Here is a 23178-nt window from a genome sequence, read left to right as displayed (position 1 = left end):
TGTGAGCCCACTGTTGGGTAGGGACTGTCTCTATATGTTGCCAACTTGTACTTCCCAAGCGCTTAGTACAGTGCTCTGCACACAGTAAACGCTCAATAAATACGATTGAATGAATGAATGAATGTAGTACGAATCTGCTCCCCGCCCCTCAATTCACGTCCCACTGGATCATAAGCTCCTCAAGAGCTGGGATAATGATAGTATTTGTTAAGCGCTTACTATGTGCCAAGCACTGTTCTAAGCACTAGGGCGGTACAAGGTAACCAGGTTGTCCCACTTGGGGTTCACAGTCTTAATCTCCATTTTACAGATGAGGTAACTGAGGCCCAGAGAAGTGAAGTGACTTGCCCAAAGTCACACAGCTGACAAGTGGCGGAGCGGGATTAGAACCCATGACCTCTGACTCCCAAGCCCGTGCTCTTTCCACTGAGCTCGTACTCTCCCAAGCACTTAGTAGAGTGCTCTGCCCAAAGCAAGCATGCGGGAAATGCTTTTGATTGATTTTCATTTTTCAGGGAAGGGCTCGCCCCGCTTCATCCACCTCCCCTCTCCCCCACCTGGAAGGTGACCCAAAGAAAGTTTTTCTCCCCACCTGCCCCTACTCGGAGGGAAGAGCACTACTCCACTGTGACAGAGTGATTCATCTTGGGGGTCTCCATAAGAGCTCATCCGGGCCTGAGGACGTGGGGGCTCTAGGTGGGAACAAAGTCAGGTAACGGCTCCTTCTTCTCCTCTCCAGGCCAGAAGTGATGGGGTGGTGCGAACCAGCAAGATCGTTACGTTTTCCGGTGCCCGTTTTCAGGACGCAGGTAACAAAGCCAGTCTGCCATCAGAAGGACCCCCCTGGGAACCTCAAAAGCTGATCATGTTGTTGAGGGACCCCTTATTTTCCCTCCTCCAGAGGTGTCTCAGAGACCCTCCCCTTGCCCTCTCCTCACCCAACCAAGAGCCGGACAGCGTGTTCACCTGGGTTCACCCTCAGCTTGGAGCGGACCAAAGTCACACAGCAGACAAGTGGTGGAGCCAGGAAGGACCTGGGTTCAAATCCCGGCTCAGCCCCTTGTCTGCTGTGTGACCTTGGGCAAGTCACTCAACTTCTCTGTGCCTCAGTTGCCTCATCTGGAAAATGGGGACTGTGTCTAATCTGATTACCTTGTATCTACCCCAGTGCTTGGAATAGTGCTTGGCACACAGTGAGCCCTTAACAAATATCATTATTATTATTATTTGGAGGGGGTCTTCAGGTGGCTAATGACCAGGAAAGTCAACCCACTTCTGACCTGTTCTTATTGCCACCGGCCCTGAACTCTGCAGGACTATGTTGGCCCTTTCCTTGCCCAAAATTCTCCCTGCCCCCTGGGTGCCCTCAGGGATGTTTTCAAATGGAGTAGTATGCGGGGGAGAGAGGTTTATTGATGGGATTTAAAACTCCCCCCCTCTCCCATCTCTCCCTTTGGTGTTTTTAAACCTGGCAGGAGGCAGGAGGCAGGCAAGGGAGAAGAGAAGGAAAATGCTTGGAGCTGGAATATCCTCTCTTTCCAGCAGATGAATAGCTTCAGTGTAGGAGCAAAGTGGTCCAGAGCCCCAAACCCTTTCATCCCATGGACAAAGCTGCCCTGATCCCATAGGCCTCGTGGGAAATTCCCTTACATGAACTTTGTACTGGGTTTTGTGCTTGCCTGGCATCTGTGACAGAGAGGGAAGGACGGATGGGGCTTCAAAGCACTCCATCGGCTTCAAAGCTCTCCATCACCTCGCCCCCTCCTACCTCACCTCTCTTCTTTTCTTCTCCAGCCCAGCCCGTACCCTCCACTCCTCTTCCATCACTAACCTCCTCATTGGGCCTCGTTCTCGCCTGTCCCACCGTCGACCCCCGACCCGAGTCCTCCCCCTGGCCCGGAATGCCCTCCCTCCACACATCCGCCAAACTAGCTCTCTTCCTCCCTTCAAAGCCCTACTGAGAGCTCACCTCCTCCAGGAGGCCTTCCCACACTGAGCCCCCACTTTTCCTCTGCTCCTCCTCCCCTCCCCATCACCCCCACTCCCTAACTCCCTACCCGCTTTCCCTCCCCACAGCACTTATGCATATTTGTACATATTTATTACTCTGTTTATTTTATTAATGATGTATATATACCTATAACTCTATTTATTCTGATGGTATTGACACCTGTCTACTTGTTTTGTTTTGTTGTCTGTCTCCCCCTTCTAGACTGTGAGCCCATTATTGGGTAGGGGCCTTCTCTATATGCTGCCGATTTCTACTTCCCAGGCACTTAGTACAGTGCTCTGCACACAGAAAGCACTCAATAAGTGCGAATGAATGAATGGGTTGATGTCCTAGCTGCCTAGACAGACCCAGTAAGGCCTCCATTTTGCACTTCTGGGGTCTTTATATGTGGTTGAAGTTTTTAACTGAGAGGATTTGGTTGCTGTGAACTGTGAGGGTCTGAGAATGGTGTCCTCATCAGGTTCTGTCATATAGTACACACCTGGCGCTTAGAACAGTGCTTTTACATAGTAAGCACTTAATAAATGCCATTATTATTATTATCATTATTAATAAAAACTGTAAGAGTGCAAGGGTTCTAGTGCCTCTCCTAAGTGCTCAGTATGATGATCTGCACCCAATAAGTGCTCAATAAATATCACTGATTGGTTGATTCCCCACTCCACAGGGACAAAGGTGCCACCACAGCCCTGAGTACCCGGAGGAAAGATGGGGAAGATGCCTTTGCTCTCAAGATGACTTCTTGCATAGGGACATTGGGCATCCTTCTAGACTGTAAACTCCTTGTGGGCAGGAAACATGTCTACCAACTCTGGAAAATTAGGCCTTAGGGAAGGCCATTTGGAGGAGATGTGATTTTAGGAGGGCTTTGAAACCAAGGAGAGTGGTGGTCTGTCATATATTCATTCATTCAATCGTATTTATTGAGCGCTTACTGTGTGCAGAGCACTGTACTAAGCGCTTATGAAGGAGAAGGGAGTTCCAGGACACGGAGAACGTGGGCAAGGGGTCGGTAGTGAGACAGATTTTACCTTGTTAATATGTTTTGTTTTGTTGTCTGTCTCCCCCTTCTAGATTGTGAGCCCGCTGTTGGGTAGGGACCATCTCTATATGTTGCCAACTTGTACTTCCCAAGAGCTTAGTACAGTGCTCTGCACACAGTAAGCGCTCAATAAATACGATTGAATGAATGAATGAATGAATGAATGAAAGATGAGGTTGTGGTACCCTCCCTCCCTCCCCAGTTGGACTCTCTTCCCTGGTACTGCCTCTGTTGCTTGTCTCGCCCTCAGATATCATGCCCAGCTTTCCCGCCACCCTTCTGCCCTTCCTCCTGCCATCCTTCCTCCTCCTATTCCTCTCCTATCCCTCCTGTGGCTCAGTCAGTGGTCAACTCTGAGCCAAACATTGCTCTTGGAAAGGAATTGGGAGGGAAGGGGGAGGGGGAGAGACCGCATCTCCATATACACATCGATGGTCACCGTGGTCAGACAGCATTTGAGGGCCTCCACCCGAAGAGACGTGTAATAATAATACTAATGATAATAATTACGTTATTACGGTCATTTTCAGACCTCACTTCGGAGAGGTGAAGATCAGGGAGAGGAGATATCAATCAATCGATATTTATTGAGCACTTCCTGTGGGCAGAGCACTGGACTAAATGCTTGGGCTAGTACAATGCAACAGAGTTGAGACACGCTTGAAGTTTACGAAAGGAGGAAGGGTTTCGGCAGAACACAGAATTGTTCCCCAGTTGATGATGATAGCATTTATTAAGCGTTTACTATGTGCAAAGCACTGTTCTAAGCGCTGGGGAGGTAACAAGGTGATCAGGTTGTCCCGGGGGTGCTCACAGTTTCAATCCCCATTTTACAGATGAGGTAACTGAGGCACAGAGAAGTTAAGTGACTTGCCCAAAGTCACACAGCTGACAGTTGGCAGGGCCGGGATTTGAACCCATGACCTCCGACTCCAAAGCCCGGGCTCTTTCCACTGAGCCACGCTGCTTCCCAGTAGTGTGTGTATATGTGTGTAGCGTAGTGTAGTTTGTGTATATGTGCACCTATATGCTTGTATGCATCCTGCAACGCGATTGATCCAATTCCGCTATTCCTCAAAGAACCCTTTGATTTCTGAGTCAGGAAATGGTTTGGGCAGGCAGCGGATCGGGATTGATGAGGGCAGTGTATTGGTCACCCTGACTGTGGAGGAGATGCCGGCTGTAGAGGCACGGCAACTTGACGATATCTGTGTGCAGTCAATCGTATTTATTATTTACCAGGCACAGAGCACCGTACTAAGCTGCTGGGAGCGGCTGGTATTACAATATAACAGACATATTTCCTGCCTGCAATGAGTTTACAGTCTAGAGGGGGAGATAGACATTATATAAATAAACAAAATTGCAGATACGGACCTAATGGAAAGAGCACGGGCTTGGGAGTCAGAGGACGTAGGTTCTAAACCTGGATCATTCACTCAATCATATTTATTGAGCGCTTACTGTGTGCAGAACACTGTACTAAGCGCTTGGGAAGTACAAGTTGGCAACATCTAGAGACAGTCCCTACCCAACAACGGGCTCACAGTCTAGAAGGGGGAGACAGACAACAAAACAAAACATGTGGACAGGTGTCAAGTCATCAGAACAAATAGAATTAAAGCTAAATCAATCAATCAATCGTATTTATTGAGCGCTTACTGTGTGCAGAGCACTGTACTAAGCGCTTGGGAAGTACAAGTTGGCAACATATAGAGACAGTCCCTACCCAACAGTGGGTTCACAGTCTAGAAGGGGGAGACAGACAACAAAACAAAACATGTGGACAGGTGTCAAGTCATCAGAACAAATAGAATTAAAGCTAAATGCCACTTGTCCGCTGTGTGACCCTGGGCAAGCCACTTAACTTCTCTGTTCCTCAGTTACCTCATCTATAAAATGGAGATTAAGACTGCGAGCCCCTTGTGGGCCAACCTGATTAGCTTGTATCTACCCCAGCGCTTAGAACAGTGCTTGGCACCTAGTAAGTGCTTAACAAATCCCATAATTATTAAGTGCTGTGGGGCTGGGAGAGGGGTGGAATAAAAGGAGCGAGTCAGGGTGTCTCAGAAGGGAGTGGGAGAAGAGGAATGGAGGGCTTAGTCAGGGAAGGCCTCCTGGAGGAGATGGGCCTTCTGTAAGGCTTTGAAGGTGGGCCGGGGGATCACCTGTTGGACATAAAGAGAGAAAGTGATCCAGGTCAGAGACAGGACGTGGGTGAGGGGTTGCAGTGAGATGGATGGGTGGTAGGAGGAGAGTAGTGAGGGGATGTAGGAGGGAACATGATTAAGAGAAATCTCCGAGAATGGGAAATTCCAAGGGGCAAGTCCTGGGACTTCATGTGGCCGCATCCTGGGTTTGAGCAGGTTGGGCACCCTTCAGTCGGTGGTATTGACTGAGCACGTACCGTGTGCAGAACACTGTACTAAGCGCTTGGGAGAGTACAGTACAATAGAGTGGGGAGACATGATCCCTGCCCACAAGGAGCTTACAATCGAGATGGGGAGACAGACATGAAAAAATTACAGCTAGAGGAAGCAGCAGATATAAGAATTTGGACATAAATGCCGACGGGTGCAGACCTAATTAGACAGTGCACTTTGAGGAGAGCACCGTGACATTTACTTCTTGTTTTCAGGGGCACGGAAGACACAGATTCTTCTCTGAATGCCCAGAACTGATTCCTTATGTTCAAATTCTATTTCCTTTCACCTCAGCCAAGTCCTGTTGCTAGAATCATTAAGCCAGATTCCCAGTGAGCACTGAGGCTCCACTCTAAGTAGCAAGCAAGTGCTGCTTATCCTCATCATCGATGAGGTTTATTGAGCAGCCCATTGTACTAAGGGCATGGGAGAGTACAATAGAAGAGTTGGCTGACACATTCCCTGCCCACAACGAGTTTGCGTTCTAGAGGGGGAGACTGACATTGCTATAAATATATAAATAATCTATGACCTAGATTTAAATAATTTATAATATATAATAAATAATTCATAATATATAAGTGCTATGGAGGGTGGTGAGTATTTAAGTGCTTGGAGGGTGAGAAAGCGGTGAAGTTGCTGATGGGGAGATATAAGGTGGAGTGGTGAGAAATTTGTTGGGGAAGACCTTGTGAAAGTAATGTGATTTCAGAAGGGTTTTGAAGATGGGGAGAGCTGTGGTCTGTTGGGAGAGTGTTCCAGGGAGAGCGGGGGACTGAACCAGGGGAATGTCTATCAATCAATAATATTTATTGAGTGCTTACTACATGTAGAGCACAGTACTAAGCCCTTGGGAGAGTACAAGTCCTCTAGGCTTTAATTTCCTTGTGAGCAGGGAAGATGCCTACCATTCTGTTGTGTTGAACTCTTCCAAACGCTTAATACAGTGCTCTGCTCACAGTGAGCTCTCAATAAATACCATTGATTGATTGATTGGTAGTTGGCAAGAGATGAGAACGAGGCCCAGTGAGAAGGTTAGTGTGTTCTTTGTGGGTCCGGGACTGTGTCTGATCTGATGCTTACTGCACACAGTAAGCACTCAATGAATATGATTGAATGAATGAATCTCAGAGCTTGGCCCAAAGTAGGCCTTTAGTCTATACCACAATTGTTATTATGGTTCAGAAGCCAAATAATTCAGATTTAAGTTCCATCAATGAACAGGACAATGGCAAATCTATTATCCCCAGTCATCTGTAAGCTCCTTAAGGGCAGGGCCACTTGCCACTTGGGAAAGTCACTTCCCTTCTCTGGGGCTCAATTCCCTCATCTGTAAAATGGGGACAAAGACTGGGAGCCCCATGTAGGACAGGGACTGTGTCTAACCTGATTATGTTGGATCTACCCTAGTGCTTAGAACAGTGCTTGATACGTAGTAAGTGCTTTACAAATACCATCGTGATTCTATCGACCAACTCTACTGTACTCTCCTAAGCGCTTAGTACAGTGCACTGCACAAAGTAAACACTCAATAAATACCACTGATCGATCGATCAATCGATTGACATCCTTCCTACACTCAACTCTCTCCTCTGTCTTCAGGGTCTCAGGCCCCTAGAACCAACTTGTAATTTCAGCTTGACTTCACTCTGCTTCTGTCCTTAAGCAAGTTTGTCTCTCTTCATTCTCTGACCTAGAGAACTGAGGAAAAAAAATAAGATCATTACAGTTTTGGAGCTAAGGTTCAACCTCCTTCTTGAAGAATCATCACCGTATCTACTGGGACAATTCTCATCTTATGCCTCGCAGTGATGGAGCAAAAATCTCTATACATTTTCCTTAAGATCCTGTTATGTTTCTGAGGGATTCCCCATTCCCACTTGCATGTTTACAATCAATCAGTCAGTCAATCAAACATTTATTGAGCACTTCTGTTGTGCAGAGCACTCTACTAAGTGCTTGGGAGAGTACGATAAAACAGAGTTGGTAGACGCGTTCCCTGCTCTCAATGAGCTTACAAACTAGAGGGGGAGGCAAATATTAATATAAATAAATGACAGATATGTACATAAGTGCTGTGGGGCTGAGAGTGGGGTGAATAAAGGGTGCAAATCTAAGTGCAAGGGTGACACAGAAGGGAGTGGGAGGAGAGAAAATGAGAAAGTGGTTGGAGAAGGTCTCTTGGAGGAGATGTGCTTTTATATCTTTTTGACACAGAAAAACTGTGCTGTTATGCACTGCATAGCTCCTTTGGACAATATGTATTGAGCAACTATTACACAAGTTTAGCAAGAAGTCTGATGAAAAAATGAAAGGAATCTGCAAGTTCACAACTCCTTGTTGCTTCCTTCCTAAAAATGGGAAAAAACACAAGAGGCGGTTGAAATTGTTGATCAAAGAATGCTTAAAACCAAATCAAGTCTCTGTAACTATATGCTAAAGAATTTTGCCTCACTGAATGGAGAAGTGCAAAGAGAGGATGGAAGGAGCAAAGGCGCCTGGGCTTCTCTAAGATTCAGAATGGCCTGATTCAGTTTAGTTGCCTAGGAACAAAGGGACTTTGTCTAATTCCATCCTGTGTATTATCTTCTGGTGCTTAGTACAGTGCTGTTCTTGCACTAATGATCAATAAATACTACTTTTTATGGTATTTGTTAAGTGCTTACTATTTACCAGGCACTGTACTAAGTACTGGGGTAGATACAAGCCAATCAGGTTGGACACAGACCATGTCCCACAGAGCATTTGCAGTCTCAATCCCCATTTTACAGATGAGGTAATGAAGGCTTGGCCAAAAGCAGCCGATCTTCTGATCCAATGCTCTCTTAGCCACCTCTTTCAGCCCCTGCTGAATTTCCTAACAGGTGATTGGCATTATAGATGATTAAAGTAACTCCCTCCCTCTTTGCGGAGATGAATTTACCACTAGAAAAATTACAGAGTGGCCTCCAAAGATGCAATTTTTTTCATGGTATTTGTTAAGCGCTTTCCTTTGTGCATTAATTCATTCATTCATTCGTATTTATTGAGCACTTACTGTGTGCAGAGCACTGTACTAAGCACTTGGGAAATTAAAGTTGGCAGCATATAGAGATGGTCCCTACCCAACAGTGGGCTCACAATCTAGAAGGGGATAGTGCTATACTAAGCACCAGGGTAGAAACAAGCTAATCAGGTTGGACACAGTCCCTGTCCCTCATAGAGCTCACAGTCTTAATCCCCATTTTCCAAATGAGGGAATTGAGGCACAGAGAATAATAATAATAATGATGGCCATTTATTAAGTGCTTACTATGTGCAAAGCACTGTTATAAGTGCTGGGGAGGTTACAAAGTGATCAGGTTGTCCCACAGGGAGCTCACAGTCTTAATCCCCATTTTACAGATGAGGGAACTGAGGCCCAGAGAAGTTAAGTGACTTGCCCAAAGTCACACAACTGGCAATTGGCAGAGCTGGGATTTGAACCCATGACCTCCGATTCCAAAGCCCGTGCTCTTTTCACAGAGCTATGCTCCTTCTCCAAGAGAAGTGAAAGGAGTTGTCCAAGTCAGAAGCAGACAAGTGACAGAGTCAGGATTAGAAGCCCTTCTAGATCACTTTTTTTTAATGGCATTTATTAAGCACTTACTATGTGCAAAGCACTGTTCTAAGTGCTGGGGAGGTTACAAGTTGATCAGATTGTCCCACGGGGGGCTCACAGTCTTCATCCCCATTTTACAGATGAGGGAATTGAGGCCCAGAGAAGTTAAGTGACTTGCCCAAAGTCACACAGCTGACATTTGGTGGAGCAGGGATTTGAACCCATGACCTCTGACTCCAAAGCCTGGGCTCTTTCTTCTGAGGCACGCTGCTCACTTCTGATTCCCAGCCCCATGCCCTATCCATTAGGCGATGCTGCTTCTCATCGTATTCCCTACTTCAGCATCAATCAGTGCTCTGCACACGGTGAGAGCTCAATAAAGACTTTTGATTGGTTCCGTGGCCTCCCCTCCTCAGGAGAAACCTGGATCACATGGAGAAGGTTTGCAGGAAAAGCACCAGGGACAGATGAAATCAATCAAGATGATTTTGCCTTGAATAGAGAGTCTCAAATTTGTGCAAATTTGCTTTCTCCATTCCTGCAAACCTTTGCCAACGTCATTTCTGCTCAAGAGCCAAGCAGCGCAGCCAGGCTTCTGCATTGTTCATAGAGGCACTGAAACAATTCGGCTTGAGGGTGATGGGGAGGAGATGAACAAAGGGCAAGATTCACCCAGAGTGTGGTAAGCATATGGAAGTCCTTACCACAGGAAGCTGAGTGGGCTGAGAATATCAGTAAGGTCAAGAGGGATTTGGAGCGATCCTGGGGATGTGGGCCAAAATGGGTTCCCGGAGGAAGAGTCAGAAATGTTCTGGAGAAAAGTTTAGCGATATTAGCTGATCCGCTCTAAACCATGAGAATGCATATCCAGGAGGGCAGTGACCACTTTATTTCTCAATTAATTAATACTATTGACTGAGTACTTAATACCTGCAGAGTGCTAAACTAAGTTCTTGTGAGAATACAATATAATGGAATGGGTAGACTTAATAATAATAATGATGATGGCATTTGTTAAGTGCTTACTATGTGTGATGTGTTGTTTTAAGTGCTGGGGGCATACAAGGTGATCAGGTTGTCCCACGTGGGGCTCACAGTCTTAATCTCCATTTCATAGATGAGGTAACTGAGGCTCAGAGAAGTGAAGTGACTTGCCCAAAGTCACACAGCTGACAAGTGGCAGAGCTGGGATTTGAACCCATGACCTCTGACTCCCAAGCTTGAGCCCTTTCTACTGAGCCACGCTGCCCTCCTCACCTTAGATCTGTCACCTCTGCGCACTTGATATTTACCCCCAACCCCAAAGTACCTATGTACATATCTTTAAATTATATATTATAAATTACTTATTAATGTCCATCTCCCCCTCTAGACTGTAAGTTTATTGTGGGCATAAACCATCGTGTCTTCTAGTTCTGTTGCAGTGTGCTCTGTGAAGCGCTTAATACAGTGTTCAGTTTGTAGTAAGCACTCAGTAAATATCGATGATGACTGATGATTTCCTACCCACCAGAAAGAAGCTCGTAGTCTAGAAGGGGCGACGGATACGGAAATGAATTATGGATATGTACATAAGTACTGAGGGGCTGAGGGTGGGGTGACTATCAAATAGAGAAGCAGCACGGCTCAGTGGAAAAAGTCTGGGCTTTGGAGTCAGAGGTCATGGGTGCAAATCCTACTCCACCAATTGTCAGCTGTGTGACTTTGAGCAAGTCACCTAAGTCACTTAACTTCTCTGTGCCTCAGTTCCCTCATCTGTAAAATGGGGATTAAGACTGTGAGCCCCCTGTGGGACAACCTGATCACCTTGTAACCTCCTCAGGGCTTAGAACAGTGCTTTGCACATAGTAAGCACTTAATAAATGCCATTATTATTATTAAGTGGATGAAGGATACATTCTAAGGCATAGGTGACACAGAAAGGACAGGGAGTAGGGGAAAGCCTTTTGAAAGAGAAGTGAGTTATCACTGTCAGAGACAAAATACTCGTTGGGCCATTGGACCAACACCAAATTGACATTTTGGGTGTCAGGAAGGCTGCTGAATTGACTGTTTATCTAAACCGAGGCTAGCTTGGATGGGAAGTTAATTCCGTCTCTCCCCCTCATCCCCCATCTTACCTCCTTCCCTTCCCCACAGCACCTGTATATATGTATATATGTTTGTACAGATTTATTACTCTATTTATTTTACTTGTACATATCTATTCTATTTATTTTATTTTGTTAGTATGTTTGGTTTTGTTCTCTGTCTCCCCCTTTTAGACTGTGAGCCCACTGTTGGGTAGGGACTGTCTCTATATGTTGCCAACTTGTACTTCCCAAGCGCTTACTGCAGTGCTCTACACACAGTAAGCGCTCAATAAATACGATTGATTGATTGACAAAAATCACCCAATCGCCAGACAGAATTGAGCCGGCACTGTGTGCGACTTTGTTCATTTACCTCAACTTTTGAATCCTGCCTTGGAACGAGGTGTCAGGTCTTGTATATTCATCTGCCTTTCGGGGCTTCTGTCTCCCAAAACTGTGGAGTCAAGCATTCAGCCCAGCCCTCGGTGGGTGTCACAGACTCTGTGCAAACTATAATAATAATAATGATAGCATTTGTTAAGCACTTACTATGTGCAAAGCACTGTTCTAAGCGCTGGGGTGGATACAAGGTGATCAGGTTGTCCCGCGTGGGGCTCACAGTCGTCATCCCTATTTTCCAGATGAGGTAACTGGGGCTCAGAGAAGTGAAGTGACTTGCTCAAGGTCACACAGCAGACATGTGGCAGAGCCGGGATTCGAACCCATGACCTCTGACTCCAAAGCCCGGGCTCTTTCCACTGAGCCACGCTGCTTCTCTAGAGCCCTAGAGACTAGAGCCCTTCCCCTCTCAGACACTCTTTTCCCACCACAATACACAAACTCACACACACACACAAGGCTTGCTATCTAGGAACACTTTATTTCCTCACAGCAGGTGTTAAGGAGCAAGCTGTTTGAACAGCCTATGACAGGATCCCCTGCTATAACACTCTTCGTTTAATACTCTTTCATGAGAGTGCTGTTGAATTTTAATGTTGGTATTTTGGAGCACGCTTTCTCACTTCTCCGTAACCCTCTGGTTTGCAGCCCATGCGAAGTTTAATTTGGCTCATCTTCCTCAATCAGTGGTGTTGTCATTAATAATAATGGTTTTTGTTCAACACTTACTATAATAATAATAATAATGGCATTTATTAAGCACATACTATGTGCAAAGCACTGTTCTAAGCGCTGAGGAGTTAATCCCCATTTTACAGATGAGGTAACTGAGGCCTAGAGAAGTGAAGTGACTTGCCCAAAGTCACACGGCTGACAAGTGGCGGAGCTGGGATTTGAACCCATGACCTCTGACTCCAAAGCCCGGGCTCTTCCCACTGAGCCATGCTGCTTCCCTAAGCGCTGTGTAAGTTTCAAGATAATCAGGTCAGAAACAGTCCCTGTCCCAGCAGGCATTGAATCTCCATTTTACAAATCAGGAAACTGAGGCACAGAGAAATGAAGTGACTTTTTTATGGCATTCAAGTGCTTACTATGTGCCAGGCATATACTAAGTGCTGGCATATAGTAATAATAATAATGATGGCATTTATTAAGCATTTATTATGTGCAAAGCACAGTTCTAAGTGCTGGGGAGGTTACAAGGTGATCAGGTTGTCCCAAGGGGGGCTCACAGTCTTAATCCCCATTTTACAGATGAGATAACTGAGTGACTTGCCCAAAGTCACAGAGCTGGCAATTGGCGGAGCCAGAATTTGAACCCATGACCTCTGACTCCAGGGCCTGTTCTCTTTTCCACTGAGCTGTATACAAGGTTGTAACAGTCCATGACCCATATGGGGCTCACACTCTCAATCCTCATTTTACAGATGGGGTAACTGAGGCACAGAGAAGTAAAGTGACTTGTCCAAAGTCACACAGCAGACAAGTGCCGGAGCTGGAATTAGAACCCAGATCCTCTGACTCCTGGACCTGGCTTTATCTAGTAGACCACTCTGCTTTCCGCTTGTCCATGGTGACAAAGTGGCAGAGCCAGGATGAGAACCCAGGAACTTTTTCTTTCATCTAAGCCACACTCCTTGAGCACTGTACTAGGAGCACTCTGTCCGTGCTCACCACTTCACTCTTTCAGATACTTTAACTTACCGAATAGAAAGATTAAAACTCCTTTTCCACAGCTGTTTGTTCTTTGTTTGGCATTAGGTTAATGATAGAGCTCTAGTTTGTAAGCACAGGGTATCTTTTGGCAAAATAGGATTTGAAATATAAACTTGGTCAAGTAAATATTTACAAATGTACACTAAAACATCAAATTCTAAATCTTTTATTGGTACATATTTACATTGCTGTTTGTTTCACTCTACTGAGTTTATTTAGTGGTGTATTTTGATATTCTTTTTATTGTTTTGGATCACGAAAACACACCGATGTACTAGACATTTCTTCTTATAGGAAACTATACTTTATAATTCCTGCTTATTTTATAGTATTTGTAAAGTTTTTAGTATAATAATAATGATGGTATTTGTTAAGCGCTTACTATGTGCCAGGCACTGTACTAAGCGCTGTGGTGGATACAAGCAAATAGAGCCGGACACAGTCCCTGTCCCATGTGGGGCTCCCGGTCGCAATCCCCATTTTACAGATGAGACAACTGAGGCCCAGAGAAGTGAAGTGACTTGCCCAAGGTCACACAGCAGACCTAATAATAATAACAATGATAGCATTTATTAAGCGCTTACTATGTGCAAAGCACTGTTCTAAGCGTTGGGGAGGTTACAAGGTGATCAGGTTGTCCCACGGGGGGCTCACAGTCAATCCCCATTTTACAGATGAGGTCACTGAGGCCCAGAGAAGTGAATTGACTTGCCCAAGGTCACACAGCTGACAAGTGGCAGAGCCGGGATTTGACATGTAGTGGACCTAGGATTAGAACCCATGACCTTGACATGTGGTGGAACTAGGATTAGAACCCATGACCTTGTGAATCCCAGGCCTGGGCTCTTTCCACTAGACCGCACTGCTTCTCATAGACCTCTCATGGAAAGAGCCCGGGCTTGGGAGTCAGAGGTCGTGAGTTCTAATCCCACCTCTGCCACTTGTCAGCTGTGTGACTCTGGGCAAATCACTAAACTTCTCTGTGCTTCAGTCCCCTCATCTGTAGAATGGGGATGAAGACTGGGAGCCCCATGTGGGACAACCTGATTATCTTGTATCTACCCCAGCGCTTAGAACAGTGCTTGGCACATAGTAAGCGCTTAACAAATATGATCATTACTATTATTGTACCTAATGCCGGTCTTTTACCTCCTGCCTGGGAGAATCTACTTGCAGCTGAGACAGTCATCGTGCTGGTCTTGCATTTGTAAGCTGTTCATGAAGTCCTTCATGGGTGGTGGGAGAACTGCAACAATAACCCACTCAAAAAAGTTAAGAATTGAAGCTGCTAAACACTTACAGTTGCTGACTGGTGTTCGAGGAGCATGGTTTTCTAGGGGTATTTTAAGCCAGATGTAATTGGGAACAATGCAACTGCAGCAGATTGTTTAGAATGTAAAACTAGGAACGGCATTGCTTCTTTAAAAAAAAAAAACAAACCTCTGATTTTTAAAAGCCACCCGCAGGATAATGCTTTTTGAAAAATGCACTGCTCCGATTTCCTGCGTCTTGAATGGGGAAGAAATGCGTACTTTTATGGGGTACCTGCTTTAAGACAATCAATCAATCAATCAATCGTATTTATTGAGCGCTTACTATGTGCAGAGCACTGTACTAAGCGCTTGGGAAGTACAAATTGGCAACATATAAAGACAGTCCCTACCCAACAGTGGGCTCACAGTCTAAAAGGGGGAGACAGAGAACAAAACCAAACATACTAACAAAATAAAATAAATAGAATAGATATGTACAAATAAAATAAATAAATAAATAGAGCAATAAATATGTAAGTGCATATATGCAAGACTGTAAGCTTATTGTGGGCAGAGAACGTGTCTACCAATTCTGTTAAATTGTACTTTTCCAAGTGCTTAGTACAGTGCTCTGCGCACAGTAAGAGTTCAATAAATAGAATTGATTGACTGACTCCCCCTTCAAGACTGTGAGCCCATTGTTGGGTAGGGACCGTCTCTATATGTTGCCAACTTGTACTTCCCAAGCGCTTAGTACAGTGCTCTGCACACAGTATGTGCTCAATAAATACGACTGAATGAATGAATGAACGTACAAAATGAGGATACACCAACTCTCCGCTATCCAGTGACTGATCTTCCATTTCGGCTAGCCCATCCAAGATATAACAGCAGAAGGCAAGGGAATTCTTAAATCATCCAGATCTTCAATGCTCCAAGAGGCCAGAGGTTTGCAGAGGATGGGAAATATCAACCTGAGCTTTTTGGATGATTTGTAGATTTCACAGATATCACAGATTTGAGAAGCAGCGTGGCTTAGCGGAAAGAGCCTGGGCTTGGGAGTCGGAGGTCGTGGGTTCTAATCCCAGCTCCTCCACTTGTCAGCTGTGTGACTTTGGGCAAGTCACTTCACTCCTCTGTGACTCAGTTACTTCATCTGTAATATGGGGGTTAAGACTGTGAGCCCCACATGGGACAACCTGTTTACCTTATATCTACCTTCTAGGCTGTGAGCCCGCTGTTGGGTAGGAACCGTCTCTATACGTTGCCAACTTGTACTTCCCAAGCGCTTAGTACAGTGCTCTGCACACAGTAAGCGCTCAATAAATACGATTGAATGAATGAATGAATACTCCAGCGCTTAGAAAAGTGCTTGGCACATAGTAAGTGCTTAACAAATACCATCATCATCATCATTTCATTTACCCACCCCCTTCCTGTCTCCATCAGAGTGAATAATCAAGGATCACCTTATGTTTCGATCCAAGCTGTGTCTTCTTCCTTTGTCTTCTAGACTGTGAGCCCGTTGTTGGGTAGGGACCGTCTCTATATGTAGCCAACTTGTACTTCCCAAGCGCTTAGTACAGTGCTCTGCACACAGGAGGCACTCGATAAATGCGATTGAATGAATGAATGAATAAATACAATTGAATGAATGTATGTTCGTGGGACACAATTCCAGAATCACAAGAGAAGTAGTGTAGCCTAGTAGATAGCACACAGCCCTGGGAGTCAGAAGGATCTGGGTTCTAATCCTGGCTTCGCCACTTGTCTGTTGGGTGACCTTGGGCAAATCACTTCCCTGGACCTCAGTTCCCCCATCTGTAAAATGGGGATTAAGGCCGTGAGCCCCTTGTGGGACTGGACCTACCTGATTAGCTTGGATCGAGCCCAGCATTTAACAGGGCTTGACACATAGTAAGCGCTCAACAAATGCCATCGTGATGATTATTGATTTACCCTCTTCCTGACCCCATCGGAGTGAATAATCCAGAATCACCTCCTGTTTGATTCCACGCCATGCCTTCCACCTTTGCGCTCGTGTGAAGTAAATGAGCGCAGAGTTTAACAGGGTTTTTTGTTGTTGCTGTTTTTTCCTTTTTCCTCTGACTAGCCTCAGTGACCAAGAGATGGGGAGACTATGAACTGGTGACTCCGGTCAGCACCAACCCCGAAGGCCGTTATCTCTCCCACATCCTGTCATCCACGCCCAAGAAGAGGGCCCCCAGGGCCGTGACCCCCAGCTCCGAGCGACTGTTTTTCAACCTCACGGCGTTCGGCCGGGACTTCCACCTCCGGCTGAGGCCCAACGGCCTCCTGGTCGCTCCCGGGGCGATGGTGGAGTGGCACGGAGGAGACCCCAGCCCTGCAAATGGAAGCGGCTCCGAGGGGCTCTGGGAGCGGGAGCCCTTAAGGACCGACTGCGCCTATGTCGGAGACGTCCCGGATATGCCGGGGACATCGGTGGCCATTAGCAACTGCGACGGTCTGGTAAGGTTTATCCTGTTGAGTTTCTGTGGGTTGATGTTGCGGGACGAGTCCCTGTCTCCCTCCCTGGGAAGCCTCCAGGAGGCCTTCCCAGACTGAGCCCCCTCCTTCCTCTCCCCCTCATCCCCCTCTCCATCCCCCCATCTTACCTCCTTCCCTTCCCCACAGCGCCTGTATATATGTATATATGTTTGTACATATTTGTTACTCTATTTTACTTGTACATATCTATTCTATTTATTTTGTTTTGTTACTATGTTTGGTTTTGTTCTCTGTCTCCCCCTTTTATACTGTGAGCCCACTGTTGGGTAGGGACTGTCTCTATATGTTGCCAACTTGTACTTCCCAAGCGCTTAGTACAGTGCTCTGCACACAGTAAGCGCTCAATAAGTACGATTGATGATGATGATGTACTGAGCGCCCGTAAATCCGTCAGATCCTCCTATTTACTGAGCGTTTTCGGCAATTTGTCAACGGTGGTATCTGTTAAACGCTTACTACGTGCTGAGCATTGTTGTAAGCGCTGAGAAATCATCATGACTGAACTCCTTAAACTCAGCCTATTTCCTGAGAGCTTTCGTAAATCTGTAAAGTCAGCTATTTACTGAGCGCGCCTAAATCCATAAGATCCTCCTGTTTACTGACCGCTTTCGGAAATCTGTCAAATCGTCCCATTTACCGAGCGCTCGTAAATCCCTAAAACCGTAATGACTGAGCACTTTCGTAACTTTTTAAAATCAGCCCACTTACTGAGCGGTCTCGTAAATCCCTAAAATCAGTCTATTTACTGAACGCTTTCATAAATCCTTCAAATCATCCTATTTACCGAGTGCTCTCGTAAATGTTTTGTTGTCTGTCTTCCTCTTCTAGACTGTGAGCCCGTTGTTGGGTAGGGACTGTCCCTATATGTTGCCGACTTGTACTTCCCAAGCGCTTAGTCCAGTGCTCTGCACACAGTAAGCGCTCAATAAATGCGATTGAATGAATGAAGCCTGGCCTGGGCACACCAGAGGGCCGGAGGAAGCTCCGGCTGGTTTGAGGGCTGAGCTTAGGCGGGAAGGGGGTTTTGCTGCGGGTCTCTCAAACCACCAATGGAGTCGGTGTTTCTTCGAAAAAATCAGGGGGTCGAATCTTTTAAACCCAAGCTGAAGGTATGCTGTGTAGACTTCCGACTATAAGCTCGTGGTGGTCGGGAAATGTGTCTGTTATATTGCTGTATTGTACTCTCCCAAGTGCTTAGTCATAATAATAATAATTATGGTACTTATTAAGCACTTACTATGTGCCAAGAACTGTTTTAAGCGCTGGGTTATTGTTATATTGTACTCTCCTAAGTGCTTAGTCATAATACTAATAATTATGGTATTTGTTAAGCACTTACTATGTGCCAAGCACCGTTCTAAGCCTTGGGGTCTTGTTATGTTGTACTCTTCCAAGTCTTAGTATGGTGCTCTGTACACAGTAAATAATAAATATGATTGACTGACTACCTCCAAAAAGGTGGATGACAAAGCCATAACAATAATCAGGTGATGGAGCATGGGCTTGGGAGTCAGAGGATGTGGATTCTAATCCCGGCTCCACCACTTGTCTGCTGTGTGACCTTGGGCAAGTCACTTCACTTCTCTGTACCTCAGTTACCTCATCTGTAAAATGAGGATTAAGACTGTGAGCCCCACGTGGGGCAACCTGATTACCTTGCATCTACCTCAGGGCTTAGGACAGTGTTTGGAACAAAATAAGTGCTAAACAAATACCATAATTATTATTATTATTATTATTATTAACGATGATGGTATTTGTTAAGCATTTACTATGTGCAAAGCACTGTTCTAAGCACTGGGGAGGTTACAAGGTGATCAGGTTGTCCCACGGGGGGCTCACAGTTTCAATCCCCATTTTACAGATGTGGTAACTGAGGCCCAGAGAAGTTAAGTGACTTGCCCAAAGTCACACAGCTGACAGTTGGCGGAGCCGGGATTTGGGCCTATGACCTCTGACTCCAAAGCCCGGGCTCTTTCCACTGAGCCATGCTGCTTCTCCATTATTATTAGATAGGAGTCTCTTCTTAAAGATGTCCAGCTTTCTTAATGGTTCATCCCAGGAGTTTATCACTCTTATAGTAAAATATGTTTTCCCACTGTGCCAAGTTCTCTTCTGCGTTTAATGGTTTATGTTAAGTGCTTACTCTGTGCCGGGCACAGTAGTAAGCTCTGGGGTAGATACGAGCTAATCAGGTTGAACACAATCCATATCCCACATGGGGCTCACATCTTAGTGCCCAGTTTGCAAATGAGGTAACTGAGGCACAGAGGAGTTAAGTTACTTGACACAAGTCACACAGCAGACAGGTGGTGGAGCCGGGATTAGAACCCAGGCCCGTGTTATGTCCACTAGACCACTCTGGTGATGCCGCTTTAAATACCCTGACCCATACTGAATGGGTAAAGCAACATGATCGATAAATTCATAAGTTGATCAGCACGCAAAATATTGTACAAATAACTTTCTTCCTTGAAGACACTGTCGAATTCCAGGAACAAACAGCTCCTTTCAGTTTAGTCCCCGGAACCCAAAGCCAAAATCAAGTCTGAAAGGTCATGAATACAGAAGTGGAACAAAGAGCCTAGTTTGGGCTTCTCATATCCAGGAGGGATGTTTTTGTCATGTTATGACTTATCCTTACAGAGAGCTGCTAGCTGTAGGTGAACAATACTGTACACTAGGGATGTGGAAGGGAATGCTCATTGCACGTGTTGTATTTCCGTCGGGCGGGAAGGGTGGGTGGGATGCAATAATAATAATAATAATAGCCTTTATTAAGCACTTACTATGTGCAAAACACTGTTCTAAGTGCTGGGGAGGTTACAAAGTGATCAGGTTGTCCCACAGGGGGCTCACAGTCTAATCAATCAATCGCATTTATTGAGCGCTTACTGTGTGCAGAGCACTGTACTAAGTGCTTGGGAAGTACAAGTTGGCAACATCATCATCATCAATCGTATTTATTGAGCGCTTACTGTGTGCAGAGCACTGTACTAAGCGCTTGGGAAGTACAAGTTGGCAACATATACAGTCCCTAACCAACAGTGGGATCACAGTCTAAATCCCCATTTTACAGATGAGGTAACTGAGGCACAGAGAAGTGAAGTGACTTGTCCAAGGTCACACAGCTGATAAGTGGCAGAGCTGGGATTAGAACCCACAACCTCTGACTCTCAAGCCCGTGTTCTTTCCACTGAGCCACGCTGCTTCTCTTAAAATGGTTCAGTTCACTTCACAGTAATAAAGGCAAGTTTCCATCATAAATGACGAAGTGTGAAGAAATGGGAATTCCACTCCCTCCTAATGAGTTCAAATCTGACTACTCTGTTTGGTAGAGAATCCATATCATGAGGAATTTCAGTTCCAAAGCAAGAGGAGTCAGATTTCGATTTCCTGCTCTCCAGCCAAATTTTGGGCATGTTGGCTAACTCACGTGAAGCTTTTCTAAGTATGTTAAAGCTTACTGAGCTTACTGTGTGCAGAGCACTGTACTAAGCGCTTGGGAGAGTACAGTACAGCGAGGCTCAGTGGAAAGAGCACGGGCTTTGGAGTCAGAGGTCATGGGTTCAAATCCCGGCTCCGCCAATTGTCAGCTGGGTGACTTTGGGCAAGTCACTTCACTTCTCTGGGCCTCAGTTCCCTCATCTGGAAAATGGGGATTAAGACTGTGATCTCCTTGTAACCTCTCCAGTGCTTACAACAGTGTGTTGCACATAGTAAGGGCTTAATAAATGCCATTATTATTATTATTATTGCAACAGAGTTGATAGACACATTCCTTAACCCTGGGAACTTAGAGGCGGACCAACCAGTCCTCACTTTCAGAAACAGCTGAGGAGGAGGAAGCGACGGCGGCTGGTTTGAACAACTCAGTCTGCCCCTTCAACTTGCTTTCGCCACCCCTTAGCCTGGGGAACCACAAGGAGACTTGTATAAATACTTCACCTCGGCATTGCTGACTCTGAGGCCTATGTATTCTTAATCACAGCGGTCTGAATCAGGGGAAGAACAGCCTCAGCAAAGGCAGAGGGCTATGTCCCTTAGGAAATGGTAACTGTTTCATAGCCCATTTGACAGATCTAATCTTTGTTTGTTCTGGAGGGCAGGGGCCAGTGATTACTAACCTAAAATCAAATTAAAACCCACCAACAAAAACGAATCTGAACCCGATGTGGTGGATGTATGGCTACAAACACAACAGTCCGGCTGGACGGGGTTATGGGGTGACTGAGCATAGATATTTCTTAAGTTACTCAAAGAGAGATCTTAATCAGTTAAAGCAAGCTTGGCTTGGTTAAGACTGGGTTACGTAATTAGCTGGTTCTGGCTGTAGCTTTATCTAGGTCGGTTTTATACTCTCTTTATGGGGAAGCCGGGGACTGTGAGCCCGCTGTTGGGTAGGGACCGTCTCTATATGTTGCAAACTTGTACTTCCCAGGTGCTTAGTACAGTGCTCTGCACACAGTAAGCGCTCCATAAATATGAATGAATGAATGACTCAATGCAAAGATCATGGGACTGGAATCAGGAGACTCTCATTCTAAGCCCAGCTCTGCCCCTAACCTTCTGTGTAACCTTGGGCCAGTCACTTTTTTTTTTAAATGGTATTTGTTAAGCACTTTGTGCCAGGCACCGTGCTAAGCAGTGGGCTATGTAATAATAATAATGGTATGTGTTAAATGCTTACTATGTGCCAGGCACTGTTCTAATCACTGGAGTAGATAACTTGCTAATCAAGATGGACACAGTCCGTGTCCGACATGGGGCTCACAGGCTTTATCCTCATTTTACAGATGAGGGAACTGAGGTACAGAAAAGTGAAATGACTTTCCCAAGGTCCCACAGCAGATGCACGGCAGAGCTGGGATTAGAAAACCCGGGTCCTTCAGACTCCCGGGCCTGTGCTCTATCCATTAGCCAACAGTGCCAAATGCTCTGGGCTTCAGTTTCTTCAACAGGATAGAGGTTGTGATGATTTTATATACATATATAATGCTGTACATAACATACACACACATACATATATGCACACACACTCAGACACATTGACTGCTTAGCATATAGAAAATGCTGAGTGGGTGCCAAACAACCATGTGAGAGAGGGCCTGTGTCTGATTTGAATAACCTGAATCTACCCCGGCATTTAGGACAGTGTTTGACACGTAGTAAGCATTTAACAAATACTATTTTAGAAGATTATAAGATGAAAACTAACAATTTTATTCTAGGAAAATGTCTTGAAGACAAGACACTCGCCCACAAGGTTTGGTTAGAATAGTGGATTTGGGGAAAGTGAGGGAATCAGAAGCCTGTTGCCAAACTAGTACAAAATGGATTGATGGGGCTAGGAAAATGAGATAACTCCCATTATCTTCTGTTGTGCTTAACTCCTGCATAATGGAGAGACTAGAATCTTAAAAGGAAGGAATGTGAAGCAGTCAGCATGGACCAAAATAAACGCAGAGCCACTGGTAGTAATCATTAAAGTATGTTTGCTTGTATATCAGAAGAATAGTAGTTATGCTGATTTTATATACTAAGCATATTCTATCTGCCAGGAGGCAGCTACGTTCTGGGTCAGATACAAGATAATGAGATCAGACACAGTCCTTGTAGCAGAAATAATAATGGGTTTATTGAGTGCTTGTCGAATGCAAGGCTCTGTACTAAACCCTTGGGAGAGTACAACAAAAGCACAATGCATGGTCCCTGCCTAGAAAAAGCATGCACCTCACGTGGAGCTCAAAGTTTTAGAGGTAGAGCACCCCTTATTAGATGGATGAGGAAATGGACGCACAGAGAGGTTCGGTGACTTGCCCAGGGTCACACAGCAGCCCAGTGGCAGAACCGGTTCTAGAATCGTGCCTCCGGTCCCAGGTTGTTGGGATGAGGCTAGGCTTCCTTCCTCAAAAACCTACTTCGCATTTGAGGAGCAGCATGGCGTGGTGGATAGAGCCCGGGCCTGGGAATCAGGAGGTCATAGGTTTTAATCACCACTTTTCTGCTGTGTGACCTTGGGCACGTTACTTCACTTCTTCTCTGGGCCTCAGTGACCTCATCTGTAAAATGGGAATTGAGACTGTGAGCCCTACGTGGGGTCGGGACTGTGTCCAACCCAGTTTGCTTGTAACCACCCCAGCTCTTAGTACA

General features: G+C 45.6%; 1 protein-coding gene across 1 annotated transcript in view; it reads left to right on the top strand.

Moving 5' to 3' along the window:
- ADAMTS3 (ADAM metallopeptidase with thrombospondin type 1 motif 3) overlaps positions 1-23178 on the top strand; it is a 184482-nt gene that overhangs the window by 1426 nt on the left and 159878 nt on the right. The window contains exons 2-3 of the mRNA XM_038758782.1: positions 740-809; positions 16610-16986. Coding sequence (XP_038614710.1) covers positions 740-809; positions 16610-16986 — 447 coding nt within the window. The remainder of the gene's footprint in view (positions 1-739; positions 810-16609; positions 16987-23178) is intronic.

The sequence above is a fragment of the Tachyglossus aculeatus genome, chromosome 17 (genome assembly GCF_015852505.1).
Source record: "Tachyglossus aculeatus isolate mTacAcu1 chromosome 17, mTacAcu1.pri, whole genome shotgun sequence".
Classification (NCBI taxonomy): Eukaryota; Metazoa; Chordata; class Mammalia; order Monotremata; family Tachyglossidae; genus Tachyglossus; species Tachyglossus aculeatus.
Note: the sequence above shows the minus strand (reverse complement) of the source record. Positions and strands in the feature narration are given on the sequence as shown.